General features: G+C 27.8%; 2 protein-coding genes across 2 annotated transcripts; one reads left to right on the top strand and one right to left on the bottom strand.

The window, feature by feature from the left end:
* Positions 1-4404: 4404 nt before the first annotated feature.
* LOC113556395 (exosome complex exonuclease RRP44) lies at positions 4405-11617 on the bottom strand. The gene is made up of 16 exons (XM_026961308.1): positions 11316-11617; positions 11088-11252; positions 10764-10921; positions 10463-10641; positions 10174-10400; positions 9996-10113; positions 9798-9934; positions 9556-9693; positions 9335-9481; positions 6919-7156; positions 6439-6697; positions 6126-6369; positions 5839-6059; positions 5084-5252; positions 4854-5015; positions 4405-4764 (listed from the first exon to the last, which is right to left on the bottom strand). The coding sequence occupies exons 1-16, from the start codon at positions 11376-11378 to the stop codon at positions 4519-4521; spliced, it is 2871 nt and encodes a 956-aa protein (XP_026817109.1). The 5' UTR covers positions 11379-11617; the 3' UTR covers positions 4405-4518.
* Positions 11618-12061: 444 nt separating this feature from the next.
* LOC113548147 (von Willebrand factor A domain-containing protein 8) lies at positions 12062-27515 on the top strand. The gene is made up of 22 exons (XM_026948868.1): positions 12062-12184; positions 13381-13529; positions 13727-13807; positions 15042-15283; positions 15365-15532; positions 15613-15777; positions 21242-21400; positions 22842-23060; positions 23185-23400; positions 23466-23626; positions 23714-23877; positions 23949-24055; positions 24129-24319; positions 24391-24595; positions 24668-24816; positions 24877-25205; positions 25266-25616; positions 25673-25872; positions 25962-26117; positions 26182-26290; positions 26356-26911; positions 27318-27515. The coding sequence occupies exons 2-22, from the start codon at positions 13388-13390 to the stop codon at positions 27424-27426; spliced, it is 4179 nt and encodes a 1392-aa protein (XP_026804669.1). The 5' UTR covers positions 12062-12184; positions 13381-13387; the 3' UTR covers positions 27427-27515.
* The last annotated feature ends 422 nt before the right edge of the window (positions 27516-27937 follow it).

The following is a 27937-nucleotide window of genomic DNA, read 5'->3' as shown; positions in this document are numbered from 1 at the left end:
CGCGATATTAATAAGATAATACTTAATATTTATTATTAAGATAATAATACATAAATAACAATACTTGCTTGGAATAAACGCGATTTACGTATTCTCGTAGAAGCACGTCTTGCTTAAGGTATTCCACAAGAGACTTTAATTTTTGATCAAATAGTTGATAATCCCGCGAATTTCGATCATGTACGGATAATAATAGCATTGCGGTTAATGTCGACTTGACGTCGTCGATACGACAGACAGTCTCATTTGGCACATGCCTAAAAATTTCCAAGTTTTTGATTAGTGAACGTTTGAGTTCGTCTTCAATGTTGACAGTTTTCTTATTTTTGTTGACACTGAACAATTTCTTGATCGACAAAAATTCATGTTTCACCGTACGAATAGAACAGGTCGATGTTACATATGCAAACAGTCTAAAAGTGTTTAAAATATATATAATGGATTATTAACACGTACACGGTACATTATACATACGTAATTTATAAAAAATATTGGTGTTTATTCAGCTCTGACTCTCTGGGTACAATAATCTTAACTTAATGTTTTTCAAATTTTAACAAAGAAAAAAGTTCATTTTGATCAAATTAATAGTTAAAATTTCTAATGTATTTACTTTTTTACAATAAATATTAGAAATTAATTCAACACCAACGACAATCCATAAAGCAAACAATGACGTCAAGACATCATTGTAGAAGTTTCTAAATAATATTGTTTTGGGCTATTGTATAGGAATTAAATTTTTAAAAAAATACAATATTTTTAAACTAACTATAATCAATAACTGCTGTTAAATATATATTGTCACTGTTTGTAGATAAATCTAAAATAATTAATATTTTGTAGGAAATACAAGTATTGTAACTTTATAATAGTATATTTATTATTAATTGAAAAAATTACTTTTTTAACACGTTAGATTTCAAATAAAGGACATAATATTGACATATAACTATACAAGTTGAGTTTATGCCATCAAATGAAACTTTTTATTTGTATCACATATTATAACATTTAAAAATAAACAGTTCATAAAAAAACTTAAATTTTCTCCTTAAACTCGGTCATTCAAAAAATTGTTTCATTTCGTACTTCTTTTAATTTATGTTCAGCCGTCTCCAATTTACTGAAATTTTGTTTGAATTCACCCCGTGGTTCACTGTCTCTGATGCCTGCAGTGCACAGACGTCTTTGTCGTACTTAATTTTTAATTCACCAATGGACGACTACAAAGAATCGTTACGGTCTTGTTTGATGCTCATTTTTCTCCAGTTGGCATATTGCATAATTTTATCCGCCATTCTTTTGTATTAATCAACATTTTTTTGTGAGACTCTTGCAAATTGCGGTGTGCCATATAAATCTTGATAAATATTACGCTGATTTTACCGGAAACGACGAGAACTTCGTAAGTATTGTTTCATAATTGAAGGGGTCAATAAATAAAGGTGTTAACTGACATTTTTACAAAAATGCATTTTATTGCATGAATTAAGGTATTACAGTGTCATAAATATTAAATTAAAATTAGATAAGATTTTATTTAGTAGTTAACGCACAGAATTATTCTGTGCTTTTGTTATCCATTCTTTATATTTCATTTCAATTTGATATAAAACTTAAAATATGTTCTTTTAAAATATATGACTAATTATTTTATTCGAGTGTGTATGTTTTCTTGTTTAATAAATTCTCGTTCTCTACAAAAGTTAATAAGTTACCAAGTTACAACATATTTACTATCTATCATAAAATTCTTCTCCGTAAATATTTGGTGGAGATTACACATAAAATTTCCCACCACTTTTTACCTATCAAGCATCAGTACAGTCATAATATAATATAATGTAAGAGTAGGTCTTCCATCTTCAGTCATGAGTCATGACTTATTAAGTTTATCATTCGAAACAATATTATAATATGATTAACCACTTACCTATAGGTACCATATAGGTACAGCGGTGATCGGGAGATCTTGCGGTTATTTCAAAAAATAAAATTGTATAGTAATAACTAATAATATACCTATGTTACAAACTACAATTCATTGTTTAAAATCATCGAATGATTTTCTTACCGAAATGTATTAAAATTATAATGGAGAGGTCCACTTAGCTACTGGCAGAGCAGCAAACACGTACGAAAACCTTCATACACCATATATATTGAACGGGTAATCGTATAAATTTATAAAATAAAATAATTACCACAATATAGAATAGTCGCCGAAAAAATAATAATCTACAATTCTTGTAGGAAAAAAAATACGAAGAATTATGGCGAAACAGTAAATACCTATCTACTCCGTTTTCATAGACCATAGAAGATGGCAGAGTGGTTTTGTACCACAGATATATAATATATAACCATACATATGTGTTTATAATATAATATCTGTGTTCTGTACCGAATTCCCAATGGCAGTCGTATTATAATAATTATAAAACAGTGTGTCCGTGGGACGACGTTTTGTAACTTGCGTAGGAAAAATCGCATAAATACATTTACGAATTATCTCATAATTCATCTACTCGTCGTCCTACCACCCCTGACATTTGTCGTTCTTATGTAGGAGATAATAGATACCAGTGGCGTAGCCAGGATTTTTTTCGTGGGGAGGGGGCTAAATAATTTTTATTTGGATTATTGAAAATCAAAAACAAAAATACTTATAACATACATTAACGTTTTTACTATTTTAAATACCTAATTAAAATGTGTAAGACAATTTCCATATTTAAATTTAAATATTTCAAAACAATAGAAAAAATACTGCCAATGGGGGAGGCTATAGTCCCTTTAAGCCCCCCCCCCCTTGACTAAAATCACTGGGCGATATAGCCATTATAATACACATATAGTTATAAGCAATCGCCTATAAAGTCTCAGACTGAAAAAAATATTCAGCTAATATAGCCGTAGTTATTGCCGTATTCCCGGTGGTGGGAGCGATATGGTCAATGCAATAAATATTGTATGTGGAGGTGGTAAAGTGGGTTCAGGGTTCATTGGGGCACTATACAGAGTGTGGGTGTGAACGTGAGCCATGTAATTCAAGCATAGAGATAGAGGTATGATATAGAGAAATAAGGTAAATATGTTCATATGAGATAGGTGCCAATTTTACTACATCTATGATGGCAAATGGCTGTAGGTAATACTGTAATAAGTACATACAATTAAAAGAAGGAAGATGATACAGTAAAGTAGAAAATAAAATAGGTAGGTTACATGGTCAATTGGTTATATATAGGTACCTATATTTAGAGAGAATGAGGACGATTTATGGTAACTATAAAGGTTTTGTTGGTTTTATTAAAGCCCATCCATAGGAAGTAGGGTAAGACTGTAAGAGCAAAGTGAGTTAATTTAAGTGGTCAAACATTAAATTAGATTTTTAGGTAAAAATGAAAAAATAAAAATATTATACTAAAAGGTTTATGAGGGATTTATGTAACTAGAATATAGCGATACAGGCTTACTATATATATACTCACATCAGGTAATTTATATAAAATTATGGTATTTTATATAGACACAAATAAATTATAAAAATGCCAAATAGTTTTTTGTTTGTCTAGATTTTTGAAAAGTTGTTAAAAATATGCTTACATACTGATTTACAATAATAAATTCCTACTTGTTCATTTATGATTTACATCATAGATACATAGGATAATTATTCTCAAAGGTATCATGTTAGTATAAATGTGTTCAATAGAACACATGTTTTTTCAGCTTTTGTTAACATTAGTGTGAGTTGCTAGGTAATAAATCAATTATTATAAAACTAAAGGTAAAAATATTATCCACAGAATCTTTATCGGTTTTATTGATATTTTAATTTAAACAATAGATATAAATATTAAATAAATATAATAAAATAAGCGTTTTACATTGTAACTACTTATGTATTTAAAATTGTATGAATGTATTTTAAAATTAAAATAACACATCAACTTAATTCACTTAATTTTTAAGGTCTTATATTTTAGAAAAATAAAACAATACTATTTAGCATTATCATTTCATTAGATTTATTCTTTTGTGAAATTGGTTCTTAAAATAAAATAACCTCAAATTCAACTTTTAGATAAAAAAGGGAAATTGATTGTCTTAACTCCATTATTATTCTAGTAAATTAAATAATTAAATAATAGTAGTGCACATTACTTTTATTATAACTAATATATCATATTAATTTTTAAAAGTAAAAATATTTATAATTTTTCTTGAAAAATAATTCATATAATATGGAGTTTTGACAATTGTAAGTTAAGCTTATAAGAAAAATTAATGAAATATTTTTTGTCTCTTGTAAGTAGTAACAATTATTTCAAATTATTTTGATACTAGCCTGTACAAAAACCAAATAAAAACAAAGTATTTAATTAATACTAAATAAATTAATGTCAAATAAATAATAATATATTTTGCAAAATATACACAAAATGGGTCTAGTATTTAGTTAATGATATTATTTAATATTTATTTGTAACATAATAAAAAAATACATTTTTAAATTTTGGCTTTTTTAAGTTGTGGTTCGCAAAGAGAATCACATGGTTCATGAGGGTTCTTCTGTGGTTGTTGTACACTAACTGTACTTGTATTTATAGATGGTACACTGAAATTTAGTATTTCGGGTTTGACGAGTTTCAAAACAATTCTTTCATGTTGAACATTGCTGCTGTCAAGACTTAATTGAACACTTACTGGATCAAAAGTTCGAAAAACTACATCCCCGCACCTCTGTGTTTGCTCCTAATTTTAAAGAGTAATTATATTTGATCAGATAAATGTAAATTATTTTATTATTTTGTATTAGGATTTAAAATAAAAAGTTAAGTTACTTCTTCATTATATGTGAATGTAGCAGCTTGCAATTGCCCTTTACGTGGTGACAAGAAAAGAGTTCCTTCTAATCCATATTTAGGAATAAGTATTTGTAAAGCATTTTTTCTTACATACAATATATAACCCTCTTCATCTCTAATTTTTCCACGGAAAAATATCTAATAGAAAAATCAAGTCATTTATTTACTATTCAATTTAATAAATTACTATAAAATAATTGACTTACGTGTGTATTTAAAGCAACTGATGCACGTTCAGCATAAGCAGACATACGGGTTCTAGTATTCAAAGTTTGACACAGTCCTTCAATTTTACGTTTATCAAGCATTTCAGGTATAGTGCTATCTGCTGCAATGGATACAGCCAAAAGTCTATGAACAAGCACATCAGCGTACCTGTAAATTACAATTAGTATTAGTAAACAATTAGTATTAGTGCTCCACTAATTATTTTCTGTAAACAACAAAATATTACTAATGACTAATAAATGATTATGCATATAAATCAAGTTGTATTCTCATGGCTAGTGCACTAGGCCACTGGGCACTATACTCCATTCCAAAAAAGAATACATCAGTTCTGCTAATTTGTTTCTCCTTTCACCACTATCTATACCATTATGTAGGAGATTCGCACCACCAGATGGAAATCAGTCGCTATCTAATGTATTCTCTTTTGAAAACTTCCGTGCCATAGGAATAATACACTTATACAATTATCGGTTACTAGAGTATTTAACATTTTTTTTTAGCAAATGTGGCATGTCAAAAGAAAAACCAATATACTAATAAATATACTAAATGCTAAAATACTTTATACACAAATTACTAGCCTATTTGGTTATTGGAGTATTTAGTGGGTAAACCAGTTGTGGAAAACCCGTTTCATTTTTAATTTATTTATCATAAAAATATGCCTAGTTTGTTCAATATTTAAATACACCTAAGTTTTTAATAAATATGTTTTTTATTAATTACTCACCTTCTAATAGGAGATGTAAAGTGAGTATAAATAGGAGCAGCTAATCCATAATGCAAAAATTCCTCATAGGTTTTTGTACCACTTGCAAAATAAACAGCTTGTAACATACACCGAGTGGCCAAAATACGAAGCATTGTATTGAAAAATGGATTATCTAGTTTAATAGCTTTATCTAAAGAATTCGCTAAATCTTTGCTAGAGTCCACATTTAATTCCACTCCCTGCAATAAGTAAAAACAAACATGTGCAATTTAAAGTTATAAAAAATGACCAAAAAATGATTATACCAGATGTGCTGCTGCTTTAATAAGAGATTCAAAATTTGATAATGGTGGCTTAGGATGACGTCTTAAAACAGCAAATTCTGGGAAATCTGAATATATCTTCTTGGCAACTTCTACATTAGCTAACAACATAAATTCTTCAACCATTGAATTAGTTTCTTTTAATTGTTTTACTTCTACGTCTAATGGATCTCTTGTCTCGCTGTCTACAAGGAAACGAATTTCAGGTGAAGCCAAAACCAATGCTCTGTAAATATATTATACTTTAGACATAATTAAATCAATAATATTTGAAAAATAAATTATAATTTAATACCCAGCTTCAATGCGGCGTTTTTTTAGAATCTTAGCAAACTTATTAAGCTGTCTCAATCCTAGTGCAATAGAATTATCTTGGTTCTGATCATCAATTATTAACTGTGCTTGATCATAAGTCATAGCTGCTTTTGACTTAATAACACTTTTTGTATAACTACTATTAACAATTTCTGCATTTGGAGTCATCTCCCAGACACAAGAAAATGCCAAACGTTCTTCACCTCCGCGTAAAGAACATAAGTTTGAACTCAATAAACCTAAAAATATTAATTACCATGCAATAATATTAATTCAATCATAGGTATAAGCAATATAAAATAAATTTAATAAATGAATAATGTAATTAACATTTCATTAAATAACTAGAATTACCCACATGCATATACAAACGCACACAGAGGAAAATTAAAGTAAATATTTTGGGGGTTTGCCTATTTTTTTTTAGATATAATTATTCAGTCTTAGTAAAAAATATTACCTGGTACCATATCAATACGCCTTCCAGTTAGATACACAGTAGTTGCACGTTGGCTAGCTTCTAGGTCTATGGCTGTACCAGGTTTAACAAAATGAGTAACATCGGCAATATGAACACCAACTTGGAAATTTCCATTGTCCAAAGGCATACAATGTAATGCATCATCAATATCTGTACAACCTGGGGGATCAACCGAACAAATATCCAGATCACGAAAATCTTTTCTGCCTACTAAGTCCTATAAAAATGAGAACAAAAAAAATAAAAAAATATATTTATACAATACTTTTACAATAATTATAAAAATTTTCGACACCAGAGTTGAGTGAGCTTCTTTAATTTTACCACGAACAACAAAAACACATTTAATTTAAATAGACTTTCAAACAAAACTTGATTTACTCAACAACTAAGATTTAATCAAGCATTTATCTGTTACTATAATTCACTAATGTAAAGGACTGACTATACAATGAATATTATAAAATCCAAATGTTTTACACATGTCTGTAAATATAGTAATAATAGTGTTGAAACTTTTCTTCATATAGTTCAAGCTTTTTGATATTAATTGTGATTACCCAAATAATATTAATAAAAAAAAATTTAATTTTTATTGTGAGTTTAATTTTTTGGAGATAATTACATAATTTAAAAATTAAAATTACAGTCTACTATTAATACAAATGAACTATTTTTAGTATAAATATGTTCTTAGAATACGTAGCACATTTGAAGTCATTACTCTAATGTGAGTGGTTATAAACCTTAGGTAGGTAACCTAACCTAACTAATTTTAAATATGTAACAATGTAACATAGATATATTTTACACTAGAGATTGTGTCTATGGTAATACAAATACTTTTTTCATTTACATCAATAATGTATATTTTTTTATTTACTTAATTAAAATATTAAAATAAACTATTATTAGTAGTAGTTATGGCAAAAGAAAGCCAATATGAATTTGAACCTAAAAATAAAAAGAACAATGATTCAATAGATATTATCAATAAATTGACTGAATTAGTTTATTATCTGAATATCGATGAAGGTTGTCAAATGTTATTAAAACCATCAAAAACAGAGTAATATATACAAGCAATATAAATATTTCATTTTCTTAATTTGAATTTAACATTAAATAATAATACTACTTTTAGTTTACAAAATGAAATAAAATTTAACCAGAGAGCAGACCAAGTATTAAAACATCATCACCGTCATGACAAAATTATGATTGAAGATAAAATTTTAAATGAATTACAGCAAAGTATTAACATCATACATAATGATTTGGATAAAAACCATAACAAAAAAGGTATGTAAAAATTATAAAATAAATTTTATCTATAAATTTTATTCGATTTAAAATATATTTCAGAGTTAGATTCAAAGAATATTATTAAGATATATGATCATCTAATGATTCTTAAAATGTTGAACTTAAAACATTCAAAAAATATAAAGTGTCTAAAAGACTCTATAAAGTTAAATATGGTGAAGATTTACAATACAAAATCAAATTAATCATTAACTGAACATACTATTTTTCAGAATAATTTAGAAGATGTTACCAAAATAGAAAATGAATTAAAAGTTGTCTTAAATAAAATATCTAAAGAAAAATTATCCAAGAAATCAGAAATTAAAGTACCACATACAATAAAAGATCGTAGACCATCAATATTATATATTTCAAATAAATCTCGAAGAAACAATGACGATGCTAACTTTCAAGTACAGCCTAGAATAAATGTTGAATGTATAAGACAGTCAGAAAGTTTAAATAACGAGAATATAATTTTTGAATCTCAAAATAATGAAGTAATAAAGTTAGGATTTGAAAGTGATCACACAGATATAGGAGAAAACTTAAATAACCGACCAAATATTGATAAAAATACGAAGTATGAACTACGAATAATTTAATTATAATATAGTATCTGAAATAATTAAATATAAATTTTACTAAATTGTTAGACAATTGATGTGTTTATAGACATAGATATAATGAAGAATTAATGAGCAATGATTTAATGACGAGTAGTATGGAAGAAGATTTACAACTTATTGAATCACCTAATTTTAACAGCTCAGTGAATCTATGCAAAGATAATGAAGATAATAATAGCGGAGATATATACTTACAACTCCATCCAATTATTAAATGGATGGAATCTTAATAATATCAATATTATTATATGAATGAATAAAAACTACTCTTTTCATATTAAGAATGAAATATAAATTTTAATAATTTAAAAGTTATAATACTACTTATTATAAATTCATTAATTTATAATAATGTTTTTTTTTTTTTATTTTAATAAATCTAATACTTACTGCTGAATTTATGTATGTTATAATTTTTTTTTAAAGGTAATAAGATCAAAATAGTCATAAATACTTACTGCAGCACTAATAGTCCATGTTTCTTTTGGTAAGCACCCCAAAACTTCATCAGAAAATTTACTGTGCGGGACATCATGTTCTAATAATATAACTTCGTTTTCAGCTTCTCTTTCACCAATTTTTCCAAGCGATCTAACAAAATGGCCCTGTAAATATATTTGAATAATTATATGTACTAAAAAGTAAATTAATTAATATGAAATATAGAGTCAATACAAACCAATGGATATCTTGATGTTCTTGGCCATGTGTCAATAGCAACAATAACACGTTGATCTTTTAATTTATCATACTGTCTAGTTTCTATCCTTATTTTTGGAATTTTTTTATCTGCTGGTACAAATAAATGTCTAGTTGCCTGTAAAAAGTAACCAAACATTAATTTTTAAGCAATTATAATTTAATATAAATAATATATATAATTTTTTACCTTCATAATTAAATATATTTACATTTACTTACATTTTCAACAAGACTATGTTGAATAATTCCACAATATTGTCTCCATTTTTTTCGAATTATTCCAACCACTTGACCTGTTGGATACTTTTCTTTTGGCTTTTCAACAGAATTTAAACCATTTTCCAAGTCCAAGTCATCTATTAAATTTATAAAGTATTAAATACGATATCTACAAACTTACTAAATTAAATATTTTACCATAATCTGCTAGAACTAAATTAGCAGGTGCACTCCACTGACTTTCTGGAAGCATTTGAATAGCAACAATATCACCATTAATAGCCCGATTTAAATTTTCTCTACCTTGCAACAATATCTAAAATATAATATTAAATCAATAACTGAAAATCATAGTTTTCATAAAATACAAACTTACATTCTTTTCTTGTCCTTCCACAAAAACATTTCCTTCGAGGAAGTTATCAACAGATGCAAAAAATGTGCCCTGCATTAGCTTTCCAGATTTTATGCCCTGATGTATTTTTGCTGGGGTTAAATGAGGAGGAAAAATTGGTTCTTTACTAGTTTCTTCTACCATGCAAGAACGATTGGACAGTTTATCAGTTAATGTAACATTGTTTAATCCACTAACATATTGTTCAACTGAAAATCAATATTATTAATTTCGTTAACAATATTAAAAATTTTAATTCCAACAAACTCACGTGACATTGTAGGTATTCCTTCATTAATTGCTTTAGCTTTGCTAGCTTCATCACTGGATAATAATAATACTTTTATTTTATCATCTAAATGTTTATTATACCATAGAGCTGCAACCCTAATCATACGGTCATTGTAGTCGTTCGGACTTTCTCCTCGAACACGTTCAACATATGTATCCCTTAAATTAATGAAAATCAAGATAAAATAATTAATTTTAATTTTCAAATACTACTTCAACTTTAACTAATTATCAACATTCATCAACTAAAATTAGATAATACAAAGAATAATTTTTCATACCTATGATAAACATTAACAAATACATAAAAACTTCTAGAATAATTTCCTATAATATCCATTAAGCGTTTATAAACACTATGACTGAGATGTTTGACTTCTTCGAGTACAGTTTGTAAAATAATAACATTTTTCAAAGTATCATCTTCCAGTGCATCAATCTATTGTCAATAAACATTATTTAAATATTAAACGATCTTCATACAATTATTTAAAAGTTTAAGTGCTTCATTCGAAAACATTAATTTAGAGTATTTAGACTAAAATATAATCGGAAAACAAAAGGATGCATTCAATAAAACTGAAACTTGTAACTGTAATTAATACCTGATGCAAAACTACATTTGTGTCCACTAACAAATAATGTTTGTCTGGGAAATCAGTATTAATAGATTGGTGTTTGACTAATGGCCGTTCGTTGTTGTGCTTGCACTTCTTGCATATTTTTGAACCACAGCCTATATCATCTCTCAAATAGTGTTCGCGTACAATCTGAATGGGTTATACACAAAATTAAGTATATTTTGTTATACTATTACGTTAACAAACACTCACCTTTAAAATATTACCACGCTTGGTTTTACGTATAAACGTTTTCGATGTCACTTTCATAGTCATGATGCTGCTGTGTTATTTCAGAACACAGCAATGTCAATGAAATTATTTTAATTTGATTGATCTAACAGTATTTAAGTTTTTAAGTCAATTAGTATAGGCCTCAAAGGACTAAGATCATAGTTAACATTATATTATGGTAATATTAAAATTCAAAACAAAACATAATTAAAAGTTTAAAAGTTTAAAAGAAGAAAATAACGCACGACTCACGTAGTCACGTGTATGATACAAGACCGTGATACAACTCATCAACTACTGTAAACCGCTGATAGTGAAATATCAATCTGTTCGTGGGAGAAAAATATGTTTATTATTGTTTTTGGCAGACTATCTCTTATTATTATCTCTAACTACAGTTATGGTTGTGGCCATCTTGATTGTGGTAAGTATTATTATCACTACACGTGTTGATAAACTGATAACATTGAATTAAATACAAAATTATTTTATTATCTGTGTTAAACACCTTGAAACCATAGACCTTATACTGTAGTTTATGCTTGGCCTATGCTTGAAAATTAATATATAGATCATAGATAAGTATATTAAGCTTTAGAGATAATATAATATACCTGATTAAATTGTGAAAAATAGTTCATTACAATTAATAATTAACGTTTAGAAAACTATAACAAAATACATTTATTTTATTTTGTTTTAATTATTTAATATAGCAATTACAATAATAATATAATTACATTTTGAAAATTTTATTTGTTAACTTCTAAAATAAAAAAAATTTTACTTGATTGCAATTAAAAATTATTCTAATTACAGTTGATATCAATTAGATCAGTGCTCCAACGGTAATAAATATGCATTTTTATATTAAATATTTCATAATGCATACATAATTGTTATGTAATTAACTATTTTATTTTATTTCTCTTAACAATTCTTTCAATTATTTTTTGATAACAATCTACTGAAGACATATAAAATTAGTTTGCACAATAAATGATAATATTATATTTAATATCTATTATACTTATCCAACATAATTTTGAACTAGTTTTTTCAATAAATTTTGCAAGTTTTGGTGGTTAATCTTTTAAAGAACAGTAGAAGAATACATTAGAGGCTAAAGCTGTAACATCTATAATTAAAGTTTCAAAAAATATAGCATTATAAACTTATAATCACAATAATATATATAGGTACCAATAATTATTACTATCTTAACAATAATTTAATATTAATAAATACAGTAAGTTTATAAAATAAACTATACAGTTTATTAAATTATATATACTGTATTCAAATGATTGTATACCAAGCTGCTAAATGGTTATGCTTTTGGTTTTCTTTAGAATTCAACTGGTAGTAATATTTATATAAAATATTTTTAGTAGGTATATTATAAATTTTTTTCTTGTGTCGATAGTTTTATAGTTACTTAATTAATATAAGACATTTTCAACTTGAATCTAAATAATCAATGTTTATTACATAATTATACAACTATAATATATTTTATTATCTATTATTAAATATTTAATAGTTACATATATTTATATATTAATATGATACCTATTACCTATAATAGTCAGTCATAGACAAAAAACAATTGCTTTTGGAAATTCTTTTCAGACTATCAAATAAATTATAACTAATGGGTATAATAAAAAAATATACATTGTTTTAATAAAAATTAATTTTGTTTAAAATTGTTGATTGTATGTGATTAATAGCAAAACAACTGCTACAATTCATGATATTATGTGTAGTTTTGTAAAATATAAATATAATGTAATATAATATAATATTACCTATCAAATTAAAATTGAAAAAATGATTAAATTATAGTTATACATTTTTGTGTTAGTATTATATATATAATTTATTACTTAATATTACATATTATACATAATACATATATAGTAGCAACAGATTTATGATTAAAATATCAATATACAAAGGTTAATACACTTTACTATTAGTTTGATAAAGCTTACATAAACAATTTTTTTAATTCAATATTAATGGAAATTTTTAATTTTAGGTATTAAATGTCTATGATATTAGCAAATGTATGGAAATATAGAGTGGGTCATAGACAACTTGTCGCTCACAATAAATTCATACAAATTCAAGCCATGTCTAATGATAGAAAGAGGACTGGAAAAGAAACTAATTCAAATGATGATGAAGGTATTTTTTTATTTCATTATGAATGAATAATAAAATAATATTTTTCATATAATTTATTACCATAATGTTTTTTATAAGTAAAATGTTTTAAAGGTACCATAACATTTAATAAACCTTAAAATATTAACCTAAACCATAAAAAAACTACAGTATTGTTTTTAAATTGCCTATTAAGTAATATTATACATAATTTCTAGGTATTTTGAAAATTACCATTGGTGATGTGAAAAAACTTACCAAAGCATCAAAAACTCCTGAACTTGTTCCTATCGACTATCGTAAGTAATACAAATTTATAAATGTATTCATGCTTATTGTGTATTATATGCATCTTCATCTGGCACTTAGTACTCACTAAGAGTTTACGCCCGCCGCCACTGTCTTCTACCATTCTTGATCTTAAATGAACCCTCTTCATTTTACTCCCATTTTATCAAGTTTTTTTTCCACTTCTTTTAACCATCTTTACCTTGGCTTCCATCAACTATTGAAATATTTTTCCTATTTGCTTCCAATTGAGGATTGTTAGTATATGTTACTAATTTCATCCTTACTTCTTCGCATTATGTCCCCACGGGTATATTGTATCCTTTATCTGCTTATGAAACTGATAATTGATATTATTCCCATTTCTTTTTGTAGTTAATTGTTAAGTTTTCCTTTATATACTCCTTTTTTATTATTGTAGATTAGACCACATATTGTACTATAAGCATATTTCCATGCTTTGCAGCCTTATGTAAATTTAAATCTTATTATTTCTATGTATAGTCTTGCTTTAGTTTTTTCCTATAATACTTTTGATTTTAAAAACTTACTTAGATCAAAAAATGTGCTTTTAACTTTTGTTATGCTCAATTCTATTTTCTATAATCGGTCATTTTTAGTACACAGTACAGCTCCTTAGTACCAAAATGCATTGACTTTTTTGAAGGTTAGGTATCCCATATTGGTGTTATCTTCATTAACTATTTATTCTATTATATTGGTTTTTTCGGTATTTATTTCCAATCCTATTTTACTGGCTACTTTCTCCAGAACTTGGAAGTCTGAAACTGCTCCTTCCATGTATTTTTTAGATTTTCCTAAAATATTTAAATCATCTGAAATTTCAAATATTTATAAATGATATTAGCCGATTTCTACTCCAGTTGTTTCCATTTGAATTTCCTTAACAGTTTTTTCCAATATCATATTGAATAAAGTAAGTAATAGAAAATTTTCTTGCTTAAAGCCTATTTTTACTTCAAATTCTTCAGAAATTTTTGGTTCAACTGTTATTTGATTCTATGTATTTTCAGAGTTAAGTTAGGTATTGTCTTTATTATAAATAAATTATTATGTTTTGTGATTTGTATACATTTTTTTCTACATTTATTTAATTTATTTTCATTTAAAATGTAACTTGGTTCATTTTTAATGTATATATATTTTTAAACTATGAATTAAATATATATATAAATGTTAAAGATAAATATTAAATTTAGAATAAAATTTATATTTTATTCTCAGTTAACATGACCTGCAACCAGGAAGCTATGTCTCACTTACGATGGATGCTTCAAAAAGATATTCTTGGTCAAGATATGTTTTTGATTGGAAAACCTGGGCCTCTTAGACGGCGTTTAGCTTTGGCTTATTTAGAGCTTACTAACAAATCTGTTGAGTTTGTTTCATTGTCTCAAGATACTACTGAAGCTGATTTAAAACAACGCAGAGAAATAATTGGAGGCACTGCAAAGTACATCAACCAAGTAAATTTTATTTTTAATTATTAATATTAATTTCTTCATAAATCAATATATTATACTTATACAATAAAATTATTCTTATAGAGTGCTGTTAAAGCTGCAATTGAAGGACATGTATTAATTCTTGATGGAATTGAAAAAGCAGAACGTAATGTTTTACCAATTTTAAATAATTTGCTTGAAAACCGAGAGATTCATTTAGAAGATGGTAGATTTTTAGTAGCACCCAAAACATACGATAAATTATTACAAGTAAAAATGCAAAGTTATTGATTACTTTTATTAAAGTAATGTAGGTATGTAATGTACTAATATGTGTGTACCTATTCTAGGAACATGGACTAGAGCACATGATGAAATGGAATTTGGTTCGTGTCAGTGAAGATTTCTTTGTTATTGCACTTGGTTTGCCAGTTCCTACGTATAATGGCATTCCTTTAGATCCTCCTTTACGTTCACGATTTCAAGCTAGACATATAATGACACCATCTTATGCGGTAAGATAATGTTTAAATATAGCAATCATTTTAATATCATACAATAAATATAAGTTTGACATTTAAAATTTTATACATATTTACATAATATTTTTGTTAAATTTTTATTTATAATTTTACTTTTATCTCATTCAAATTTGAGAAATATTTATCATTTAACGGAAATAATTAATATATTTATTTAATCATATACATATACAGTATACTTATAAACTTCAAAAATTTTAACATATTAAGAACATTTTATTTACTAATAAAATAATTATTAATACAGTCATAGGTTCATAAAAATAAATGCATCATGATAAAATGAAAACAAGCTATTTGTTAATAAAATTAAATAATTATATACACTGCTGAAAACACTTTTTTGTTTATCACTAAATAATATTTAACTATTAAAATTATCTTAAAATTTTGTTTTTCCTTAATTTAACAATAGAAAAATGTCTTAAAATGTAGCTTAGAGCAAATTACATTGAAATAAGCACAATACTTAGTCAACAGGATCACTATACAAACTGATGTATATAATATTTTTATAACTAAGTGTATAAATTATTTATTAATTAATTGATTTTAGTTTAACTAATATCAGTATCTAGTGCAATTAAAATTATTAATAAATCTGAAATTATTTATTATCTTCTTGTGTGTTATAACTTTTTCAACAAGTATAACAAATATTTTATTAACAATAAGTCCACCTACTACAGAATTACCTGCTACTATTAAAATACATACATATCATTATACATAGGTATATAATACCATATTACTAACAGCACTATAGCGAGACATTTATTTGAGTGGTGGTGAAGGAAAACAAATTTATTGTTAAGAATTTCTTGAATGATAAAACACATATTAAAAAAAGTAATACAAATTTATTTTTGAACATTAAATAATAATTTAAGTTAGTTTATTAGTAAAAATCAAATAAATATGAGGTGAAACTATTGCAACTGATGAAATTGACAATTGAGTATATTTTTAATTATGTTTTAACATAAGGATTTAGGATATTTTTGATATCCCTAGAGCAACTATTAATGTATTTTCTATCTTTCATTATATGTAATTTTAAACTTTAATAATCTTTATAAAAATCATTAAACAAGCTTAACTTCATTAAATTTTTATACTGCATGCTTTAGAAAGTAACTATCTAGACAAAGTAGTCAGTGAAGTAAAAATATTCGATTTTTATGTAAATTTTTTATTTAAAAAAGAAATAATATCATCTAAATCTGGATAAAAAAAAAACACGTTTTCCCAGGTGTCTCTTCCCCTCTAGGCTACTGCACTCAATCGAGATGAACATTTTTTTTTTTTGCTGAGATTTCGTATACCTACTTAAATATTACACTCCGAAAAACCAGAATCGCTAGTACACTCATAGATGTGAGCAATTTTAACGTTGTCCGTGGCGGTGGTAGCTGGGCAACTACCCTGCAGTACGGATGGCATGTGCACATGCAATTCGGTTTTATGCCGGCCTTTTACTCCAGATCTCATCGTCGGCCTCTCGTCGTGGATCACTATCGCTTGTCGATGTTCGGATCTTTGGCTATGGCGTTCCGGGATCGAACAGGTCTTAACAAGTGCCGGGCGTCTGCAACCGCGAATGTCGTTGCCCGGCGCCGACATGGGTTTCCGGCGCGCGTCCAACTCCACCGACGGCTTCTGCAACCACTGCAACACGCGCTCCACGTAATTGTCGTCGTCATTACAACTGCGTTCAGTGTCTACGTCGTCGTGGTCATCGACTATCCTCGAACTCTGCGTCCCGCGGTCCACAAGTGCCGCTCGCCGTCGGAGCTGCAGTCGTTTTTCTTTTTCGGGTGATTTGTCGTCGTCAGACAACAAGACGTGTCGGACGCCACTCACCCACGTAGTCCGAACTACCAACCGTCCGCACGATGATTTCCAGCGGAAAAACTCGTACGGGTCCGCGTCGGCCGTCTTCATATTCGCAGTTGTGTTCGCGATTTCCGCAAGCGTTCCTACTCGTGCGCGCCCAGGACGCCGACTGAACCTGCTCATACATTATTATTATATCCGAATTCAAAATCGCCGTATACATTTGTGTAAACGTCTCGTGTGCGCGTGTGTGTGGTAAATGACGGCGCCCTCATCGTGAAACCAACGACTCTTAGACATGCACACGCCATCCATCGTGCTCCCTACCCAACCCTTCACAGAGAGACGCCCACGGCTAAGTCGTCCTGCGTTTTATTTTTCCCCGAAACGTGTATCGCGCGGTTACGATCGTCGTCGGCGTGTAGCGGCGTGATGTATATATAGCGGCACATAATGGTCTCTTTTTTAATGTGACAGTGTCATTATTATACGGTTTTCAAAAACGAATAAACATAGATTATATATAGGTACCTCCGTGGATAGCATTTATTGAGGTATGAATAAAAAAAAATAGAAATTTCCGTGACGATAAACGCAAACAATGCAGTCATAGAACTAATAAGACAGCACACATTAAATTGTATAGGTACCGTAGTATATTTAGATAGATTTTTTTTAATCGTTCGTAATTGCTTAGGTACTGTTGAATGTAATATGTATATATATTATGTGTGTGTGTGAGTAATATAATGTTAATATCTCAACTGGTTATTAAAACTAAAACTAAAACTGAATTAGCCGGCATTTCTTTGAAACTCTTTTCGTACATGTTAATTATTTACCATAACCATCTGGCTAGCTACGTGTTTATGACGAGAAATGATAACCAGTCATATAGAAGTTGGATTATTAATAATTTAGTGTTTTAAATGTCTATCTCTATATGATATGTATTGAAAATTGCAGCCCGCCGCCATAAATACATGAATTAACTTAAAATTCGTTCAAACTTTAATTTAATGTGCTGCTATACAAAAAGCAGATAATAATTAATAACAATTTAGATAAACAGAAAACGGTTTAATTAAAATATAATTACTTTTTAAACTTTAAATTAAATCAGATAGGTAAAGCCACAAAAACCCTTTTTTAATTACACGCATATGTATGAAAAAATGGGGAAAGTTACTCCGAAAAATATAGGCATTGATTGTATCTTTTCGGTGAGTATAGATTAGGAACCGTAATAATGGATGTATTGAATTTTAATTCAAAGGTTAGGTTAGGCTACAGTAGTAAGTAGGTTAGTATGTCTACAGTCTATATTACTGATTAGGATATTTTATTATTATAATACTATTATATATATTTATATTATTACTATAACATAGTATAGGTAACTAAATTATTTGTATATCATTAATATACATAATAGTATTGTAGGTTGAATTAATTTTTGCCAAAAACATACAATTTATTATATTATTATTATTAACTTTTTAGTCAATGTACCGTTATAGTGTTATACAGACATACTCGTACCGTAGAACGGTGTAAACTCCCTGGTGTGAATAAATTTGTTGCCTTTTGAAAATTGTTATTAAAAAATGATATTCAGTAGTCGAAATGGCTCAAAATAAGTGGAAGGATAACTAACAATTCAGATTTCCTCATTTCAACATAACATTCTTCACACTTTGTTTAATATTTCTGTTTTTATAAATTTAATAATTGATCGACTGACACATGATTTACCTTACACATCCACTTATCAGTTATCAACAAAATATTACTAGAAATTAAGTTAAGATATATTTTAGCATAATACTACGTCCCTACTTATTATCAAATTTCGTTATTGTTCTATGATATTTTTATTTGTAAAAACATACATTTCTACATTTTAAACGCCAATCAGCTTAAAATAGAATATAATATTTATTAATTAAATTATATTATTGGATTTATTCTTTAAACAAGGCTATTTTGATTGCGAAACGGCCTATACTAAACAACACAACAAGCTAAACAAGCTGAGCTGAAATGTTATAAAACAATTATTTTTACCGTAAAAATAAAAAAATATTTTCTTAGATAAAAAAATAATCCCAGCAGTACAATACTATATAATTTAAATTTTAAATGAAATAATTTTAAAAATATAAAAATTTTAATATATGTACTTCATTTAAAAAATAGATTTTAGATCTTAGGAGGGTCGTAGAGATGCATTATTTTAAGTAGAAGGATAAAAAATGTAAGTTCAAAAAACTAGAGGGATATCATCTCTCTATATCCCCCCACCTACTTCGAGCACTGATAATAACTATTAAAGTTAAAAGTAACAGTTGAATATTTTAAGTGTTAACAGTTAATTTTTTTTAATAAATAAAATTGGTATTTTTTTTATAAATGTTCAATTACATTAGAAATATAATTTTCAAACAGCTATACAAATTTAATGTGAGTTTAAGAGTCGAGGACCGCATATATTTAACATACCTACGATCTATGCTGTGTACTATATACTGCAATGGTTTTCAAACTTTTATTATACACGGCACACCGTACATTTCAAAAAATTTTCACGGCACACTGACCTTTTTTTAGATGAACAAAATTGTTTTGAATTAATTATAATTATATATACATTTAATAAGAAATATGTGGTTGATAGGCTAACAAATATTTTTAATGCTCGGACGAATAGTTATATAAATAATATATAATCGATACATACCCGCATTTTCTTATATCACAATTCAATGCAATCGGTAATTTATGAAAAAACCTAGGCACACTTAGTTGATATTCGCGGCACCCAGTTTGAAAACCACTGATATAGTATGACTTGTGCATTCTTCAGTGTTATTAGACGTTAGACAGTCCATATAATAGGTATAGTGTGACATGCGTCACATTTTAAACGTTATTCTTGTATTTTAATAATCTTTTTGTGTAATATATGAGTACTTTTATATGATATCTTAGTAAATCATTACATCAACTATATTTTTCCCCCGTATAGTTTTAGCAGTCTTAGATGATGTTTGTAAAAATTTTTTTATATCATAGATGTATAAATACTAAAAATATTAAAATCGATAACGCGCATATAGAAATTAGAATGAGGTATCTATCAAGTTTGGAATTTCTTCAGTAATAATTTTGTTAAATAAATAAACAAAAGTTTTACAAACTATAGAGTATAGACGAAAACTCATAATAGTATTCAAAAAAGTGCTTAATGTTTTTATCGGCAGTTCTATTTCTTTGCAAAAAGCGATTATCTATAATGTTAGCTGCAATCAAATCAAAAATAAGTTTTAAAAAAATCATGTTTCAAAACCGTTAAACTAATGACAATTATAGAGTGGAAAAAGTCGTCAAATGAAACATTTTGATCAACCCCCACTGCAACCACCATTAGCATTTTTATATCGTCACAATCAAACTCCTGTATAATACCTATAGCGTGACTAAAGCTATTATGCGTGGGCTCGTCTAGTACCTACCTCAAAAGTTTCTCGAAATTAATTTATGTTAATGACTCTATTATTTATTTTTATTTGTAATAATTAAATTATAATTCAATGTTTAGAACATGTTAAACGACCTGACTGCAGAGTACCCGACGGCGCCCAAAGACAAATTGGAACAAGTGTTATCTTGCGCTTATGCTCTGGCGTCGCCAGAGTCCAGTGAATTGGGCTTGCACGATTTCCCAATCGAAAATGTGCCTTCCATCGCTAAAATAATCGTAAGTACAACACAAACATACCATTTCGTAAAATATAATGTACAATTAGTGTAGGAATCCTCAACATATATTATGAAGTGCTAGAGAACGCTAACCGTTAATCATATGTGTTATCTTCGTCTTACAAACGTACTACATAACAAATATTACTTCATAATAATTAATTTAATTCTGTTAATCTTTATATTAGAAGGAATTGACCTATTATAAAATGTAAATGTAAGATTATTATCTAGGGCAGTGTTTCTCAAACTGTGGGTCGCAAGTCAATTTTTGGTAGGTCGTGAAATTTTTTTTAATTATTTAGATTCTAAAATTTGAATGTTATTTTTTACTGTATAAATTATAAGATGTGCTTTTTATCAACCAACATTCAACATTTCACATATACATCTCATTATTAAAAATTTTAATTTAAAAATATTCATTACAAACCTATAAACTTTATTGTTTAAAGAAATAAAAAAATTTTGATTTTTTAGGGCTAGTTATTATTATTGATTCTGTAAAAGTAAAACCATGTAGGTAGCGATAGATTTTCAAGGGAAAATTTAGGTCATGGTCTTAAAAAATTTAAAACCACTGATCTAGAGCATCTCGAAGGATTTTATAGTTTTATTGAAGCTACTTATAATTATTTTAAAATTAACAATATATTTTTTATTGCTTTAACAGACTCATAACTTGCTTTGCAATAAAAATATTTATCAATAAAAGTCTCCAATTTGCTCTAGATAATAATCTTAGTATTAAATTTTATGATAGCTCATTTTAATTTTTAGAACTCAGAAAAATGTAAAACGAATTATTGCGAACATAAAATTTGCTGTTGTGGGTTTGTTAGATGGAGACAACACCATACAAGTGTTGTGTCTTTTTTACCCTCGTCTCTGTACATTACAATTGTTTTAATAATCTTTTTATTTTTATTGTAATCTAATTTAGTTGTTTATAATTTTTAAAACACATGGTCACATAAAATATATTTTTTTAGCTACGCGCAGTGGCGGTCCTTGCTTAATTCCAGGAGGAAGAGGGGGGGGGATGAAATATTTTTCACATTAAATACAATCCTCAAAAATATGTCATAAAATTATTTTGTTGAATTTAAATGTTAAATTTTGTTGTAATATAATATTGGCCAAGGAGGGGGGATCATCACTACCATCACTACCTCACCAGAAAGATCATTACTGGCTACGCGTACCTATAATGCAATTTAAAAATCCCAAATTTTAATTAAATGGTGTCCTTAAACACAATATATGGCACATTATGTGCCTAACATTGGACACTGTTTGCTATACGCTTACTCCATTGTATATAATATAGATACCACCGTAAACCAATAATATAAATTTCACTTGTATTACATTATTATCGTGCCACCTGACACAGAGATTCGTGTGTATTTTATGTAAATTGTAGCCGCATATTTCAGTACAACAACCCATCTGTGTCGCCAAATAATGTGCTCAAACGACTCTATCCATACGAAAGCTTCATGAACCCAGATGGCAAACGTTCTGTTAATAGCATACTGTTGTCTTTCTGTCCCGAAAACTACGAAGAACCGATCAATCGTCACGTCGTGTCCGTCGGAGAACCGAACAACCAAAACGAGGCCGAAGTTGTTCTTGACAATTCCAAACATTTTACGGTAGGTGCATCAAAAATACATAATAAATAATAATATTAGATTATCTGATGGTACTATATTGTCTATATTACATAATTATACATTCCGTTTGATTTATTTTAATATAATTATATTATACTTAAAGGCACCGTCCGGAAACTCGCTTTCTTCAAACATCACTGCGCTATTTCCGAATTTCGTAGACACTGGTTATCAAAATGCCGTACTGTCGGATCTGGCGCTTAGTCATTCGGTAGCCGACATATGCATCATTGGACCAAGAGGTAGTGGAAAAACGGCAATCGTGAATAGGTTTGCTACCACATTTCATTACAATGTGGAAACTGTTTCCTTATATCAGGTTTGGGTTAACAGAAATTGTATTAAATTATTTTCTTTTGATTTATTTATTATACTTTTCCATAGGATTTAACAGCAAGAGATTTAATCCAACAAAGAACCACACTACCAAACGGTGACACTATTTGGAAGTATAGTCCGTTAGTGGTTGCTGCCATCGAGGGGAAATTAGCCGTCCTTGACGGCCTTCATAGACTGCATTCATCAACATTGTCCGTTCTACACAGGTTAGTTTTATTGTACATTTGTACCTAATTTAAACATAAATCTCAGCAACTAATATAGTAATATATAATATATGTTATGTTTCTTAGACTTGTTCAAGATCGAGATCTTCAACTTTATGATGGTACTAGATTGTTAAGATCAGACAGATATGACAAATTGGCAAAAAAGTTAGGAGTAGATGTTATGAACAAATCAAATATTATTCGCATACATCCAGCTTTCAGAATTATGGCACTTGCAGAATCGCCTGGTTAGTATTACTTTTAAGCATAAAAAATGTATTGCTTACATTACCTATTTAAACCATTTTGTGTGTGTTAGGTGGCACCATTCCTCAGTGGATCACTCCAGAAGTACTAAACATGTTTATATTTCATGAACTTAGACCTTTATCTGCTGTAGAGGAATTGAAAATTGTACAACATCTTGTAAGATTTAGATTTTGGAATCATTTAGTTAATATTTATTTTATGAAAAATTAAATACAATTTTTTTTTCAAGTATCCAAATAGTGTAAAACCGATGAAAAGACTAGTTGCTGTTACAAAAAAACTTCGAGAATCAACTGATATTTATTTGAATTCTTTAGCACCATCTTTATCTACACGTCAATTGTTACGAATCTCAAAAAGGCTTGATAAATATCCTGATTCAGACTTTTACAGTATTGTAAACAAAGCTTGTTTATCTCAGTATGTTTTTTTTTACTTGATATTTTGGAGTAATTGACATGTATATTAACCTTTTTTACTTTTGGCCATAGATTTTTACCACAACTAACAAAACAAATGCTTGAAAAAACATTACATAGTTGCAGTATTCAACCAGTATTTGAAAATGTACAGGACTCTTTAATAACCTGTAAATATGACAATGACAACTTAACTATTGGTAATACAACTATTGCTCGATATAAAACTAGTGCATCTAGTAAAGTTCCAGATATTTTATTCTACGATTTACCTCAAGTAAGAATACAATTTTGAAAAACAGTAATGATTAAAATATGTTTGTATAATCAAATAAAACTTCTTCTCTAGCATTTGAAACAACTAGAAATTATGCTACAAGATTTTGTTTTGGGAGAACATCTTTTATTAGTTGGAAACCAAGGCGTTGGTAAAAACAAACTAGTTGACCGATTTTTACAATTATTAAATAGGCCTAGAGAATACATTCAACTCCATAGGTATGATTTTATTAATTTAATTTTTTTTTCTATTTATCAAAGATATTTTTTTTTTTTTAGAGATACAACAGTACAATCGTTGACTAGTCAACAAACAGTAATTGATGGTGTATTGCAAATTGAAGATTCACCATTAGTTAAAGCTGTTAAGAATGGTTATGTTTTAGTTATAGACGAAGCAGACAAAGCTCCAGCTCATGTGACATGTGTTCTAAAAAATCTTGTAGAAACTGGTAACATGAGACTGGCTGATGGTAGACAAATCATCAGTAATGCTAATATTGAAAAAAACGACACTGTAATAATTCTTCATCCAGATTTTCGAATGATAGTCTTAGCAAATCGACCTGGATTTCCATTTTTGGGAAATAACCTATTCAGCACACTTGGTACATATTTATTATTTTATTTAAATTCAAAATATACTGATTTTTGAATGATTTTTCTAGGTGATGTTTTTAGTTGTCATATTGTTGACAATCCTAGCCGTGAATCTGAAACACAATTATTGAAAAGCTATGGTCCTGATGTTTCTTCAGAAGTTATTGATCAAGTTATTGCTGCTTTTGGAGATCTGAGACAGCTATTTGACCAAAACTTAGTCTCTTATCCATATTCAACTAGAGAAGCTGTTAATATAATCAAACATTTGCAAATTTATCCTCAAGATACATTATTAGATGCAATTAGAAATGTATTTGATTTTGACTGTTTTTCCAAAGAAGCTCAAGAAGTAATCACAAATGTTCTCAATAAACATAAATTACCAATAAAACTATCACCTTGGGCAGGTCCAACTCGTAAGTAATCCAATCAATTATAAAAGTTAAATTTTTAATGAATTATATTGTTATAGAAAAAAAAAATTTACAAATCACTGTGGAAAAAGAAAGTGGTCTTGATGTTTCTAGCCCAAAACATGGTAAAGTGGATGAAAAAAATGAACCTCATGTTGGTGGAAACACATGGGCAGGTGGTACTGGTGGAAGAGACACAGCTGGACTAGGTGGAAAAGGAGGTCCTTATAGGCTAGATGCAAAACATAAAGTTTTTCAAGTAGTTAACATCAATAGTTTTAAATTTTATTTTTACTGTAGTCATCTTAAATTTTCTAAAAACAAATGTACATTTATATTTACAAACAGGTATCTGATGCAGAAAAAGATGCTGTACCAGAACATGTCAAAGAAGCAGCTAGACAAATGGGACAAAAGGCATATAAAGAACGTCTGAAGGAAATAGAAATGACTGAATATGATGACAAAGTATATAATGAATACTCTTTACCAGTTAAAAACCAAGTAAAATAATATTTGTTACTCTTTTAGAATTGATTTTGTTAAAATTAATGAATTTGTATTTCAGGTGCAAGCATTGAGAGTGATACTGAATTCATTACAAGCCAAATCCCAAGAAAGACAATGGGTTAAGCATCAAACATCTGGTGAACTAGATGATAGTAAACTAATAGAAGGTAATGAAATTTAAATACATTTTATTTTAAATGTGTAGCTTCTTATGTATTTATAAATTCACTAGGTGTTATTGGCGAACGTTCTATTTATCGAAAACGGGGTAATGTTGATCCACAGATTGGAGCTCCTCAGTTAAAACCAAAACGTTTACGGTTCATTGTGGATGTTTCTGGCAGTATGTATAGATTCAACAGCTATGATGGACGTTTAGACCGTGAACTTGAAGCTGTCATAATGGTGATGGAAGCACTTAGTGGTTTTGAAGACAAAATTAGTTACGATATTGTTGGACATTCAGGCGAGACTGAATGCCTTAAATTTGTAGATAAATCAAATCCGCCTACTGATAATAAGCGACGATTAGATGTTATTAAAAAAATGCATGCTCATACTCAATTCTGTATGGCTGGTGATAATACTCTTCAATCTATTGTATATGCACAAAAAATCTTGGAAGCTGAACGCACTGATTTCGATGAAGCTATAATTATATTATTATCAGATGCTAACTTATCACGATACAATATAAGACCTGATAGATTGGCTGCCGCACTTAATATGAGTGAAGATGTTCAATCATTTGCAATTTTCATTGGATCACTTGGTGATCAAGCTGACGTGTAAGTAGTTAATAATTTAACATACATTAACTTGTTCACTGCGCATCACATTTATTTTGTATTTTGTACATGGACACTTGTCTCTATGCTAAAATACTTAAAAATGTGTTATACATATGAAAAAATATTTATAGGAAACTGAAAAAACCATAAATAGTTTAATCATAACAATGGCCTAGTGCATTGAGTAATAAAGTGCATGATACAAATTAGTATTGTATGTAGTGAATGGGTTAAAATATATTTATATTGATTCAAATAATTTTATGTTGTAATTGGTAAATGTTTAAATAATTGGAGTGTTAAAATTTAATATTATTTTTATTTATAATTGTATATAGTATAGTAAATACTAAAAAGTTAGTCACATTTATAAAAAGTATTTATTTATATTTATGAATTTCAGGTTAACTAAAAACTTACCAGCAGGTAAAAGTTTTGTATGTATGGACCTCAAAAACATCCCACAAATTATTCAACAAATTTTCATGTCTTCTATTATGAGTGTTTTTTAATAAATTCGGTATTTTGTTATAAAAATTGTGCGTGTTTGTAAATTGGTTATTGTAATTATTTTATTTTAATAGATTCAAGGATTGTAGTTACCAAGTGATATAAATATAACATTACCTATGTTATGATGATTATAAATATTACTATGATAGAACTAATTTTTCAACAATAAAGTTTTGTAATTTATTTTTCATTATACTAAGTATTTACCATTTATTAATTATCCATATTCTTAATATAATTACTATATAATAGTACTATTCACCAGTAAACTACCAACAAAATATTTCAATATTTTGTTTATTTATTTTTTTTTTTATTTAAATTAATGAGATTTTAACATTAAATTATAATATCTCAACAATTATGTACATGAATAATATTTTATTATTATACTTTATTTTCATACTAGCGAATGTATGTAGGTATAATAGGTACTTATATAGATATATGTCATGTTATGTTTGAGTCAATTAATATTATCAATAATACTAAAGAAACCCTCAAAATGGC

The sequence above is a fragment of the Rhopalosiphum maidis genome, chromosome 1 (genome assembly GCF_003676215.2).
Source record: "Rhopalosiphum maidis isolate BTI-1 chromosome 1, ASM367621v3, whole genome shotgun sequence".
In the NCBI taxonomy this organism is placed as follows: Eukaryota; Metazoa; Arthropoda; class Insecta; order Hemiptera; family Aphididae; genus Rhopalosiphum; species Rhopalosiphum maidis.
Note: the sequence above shows the minus strand (reverse complement) of the source record. Positions and strands in the feature narration are given on the sequence as shown.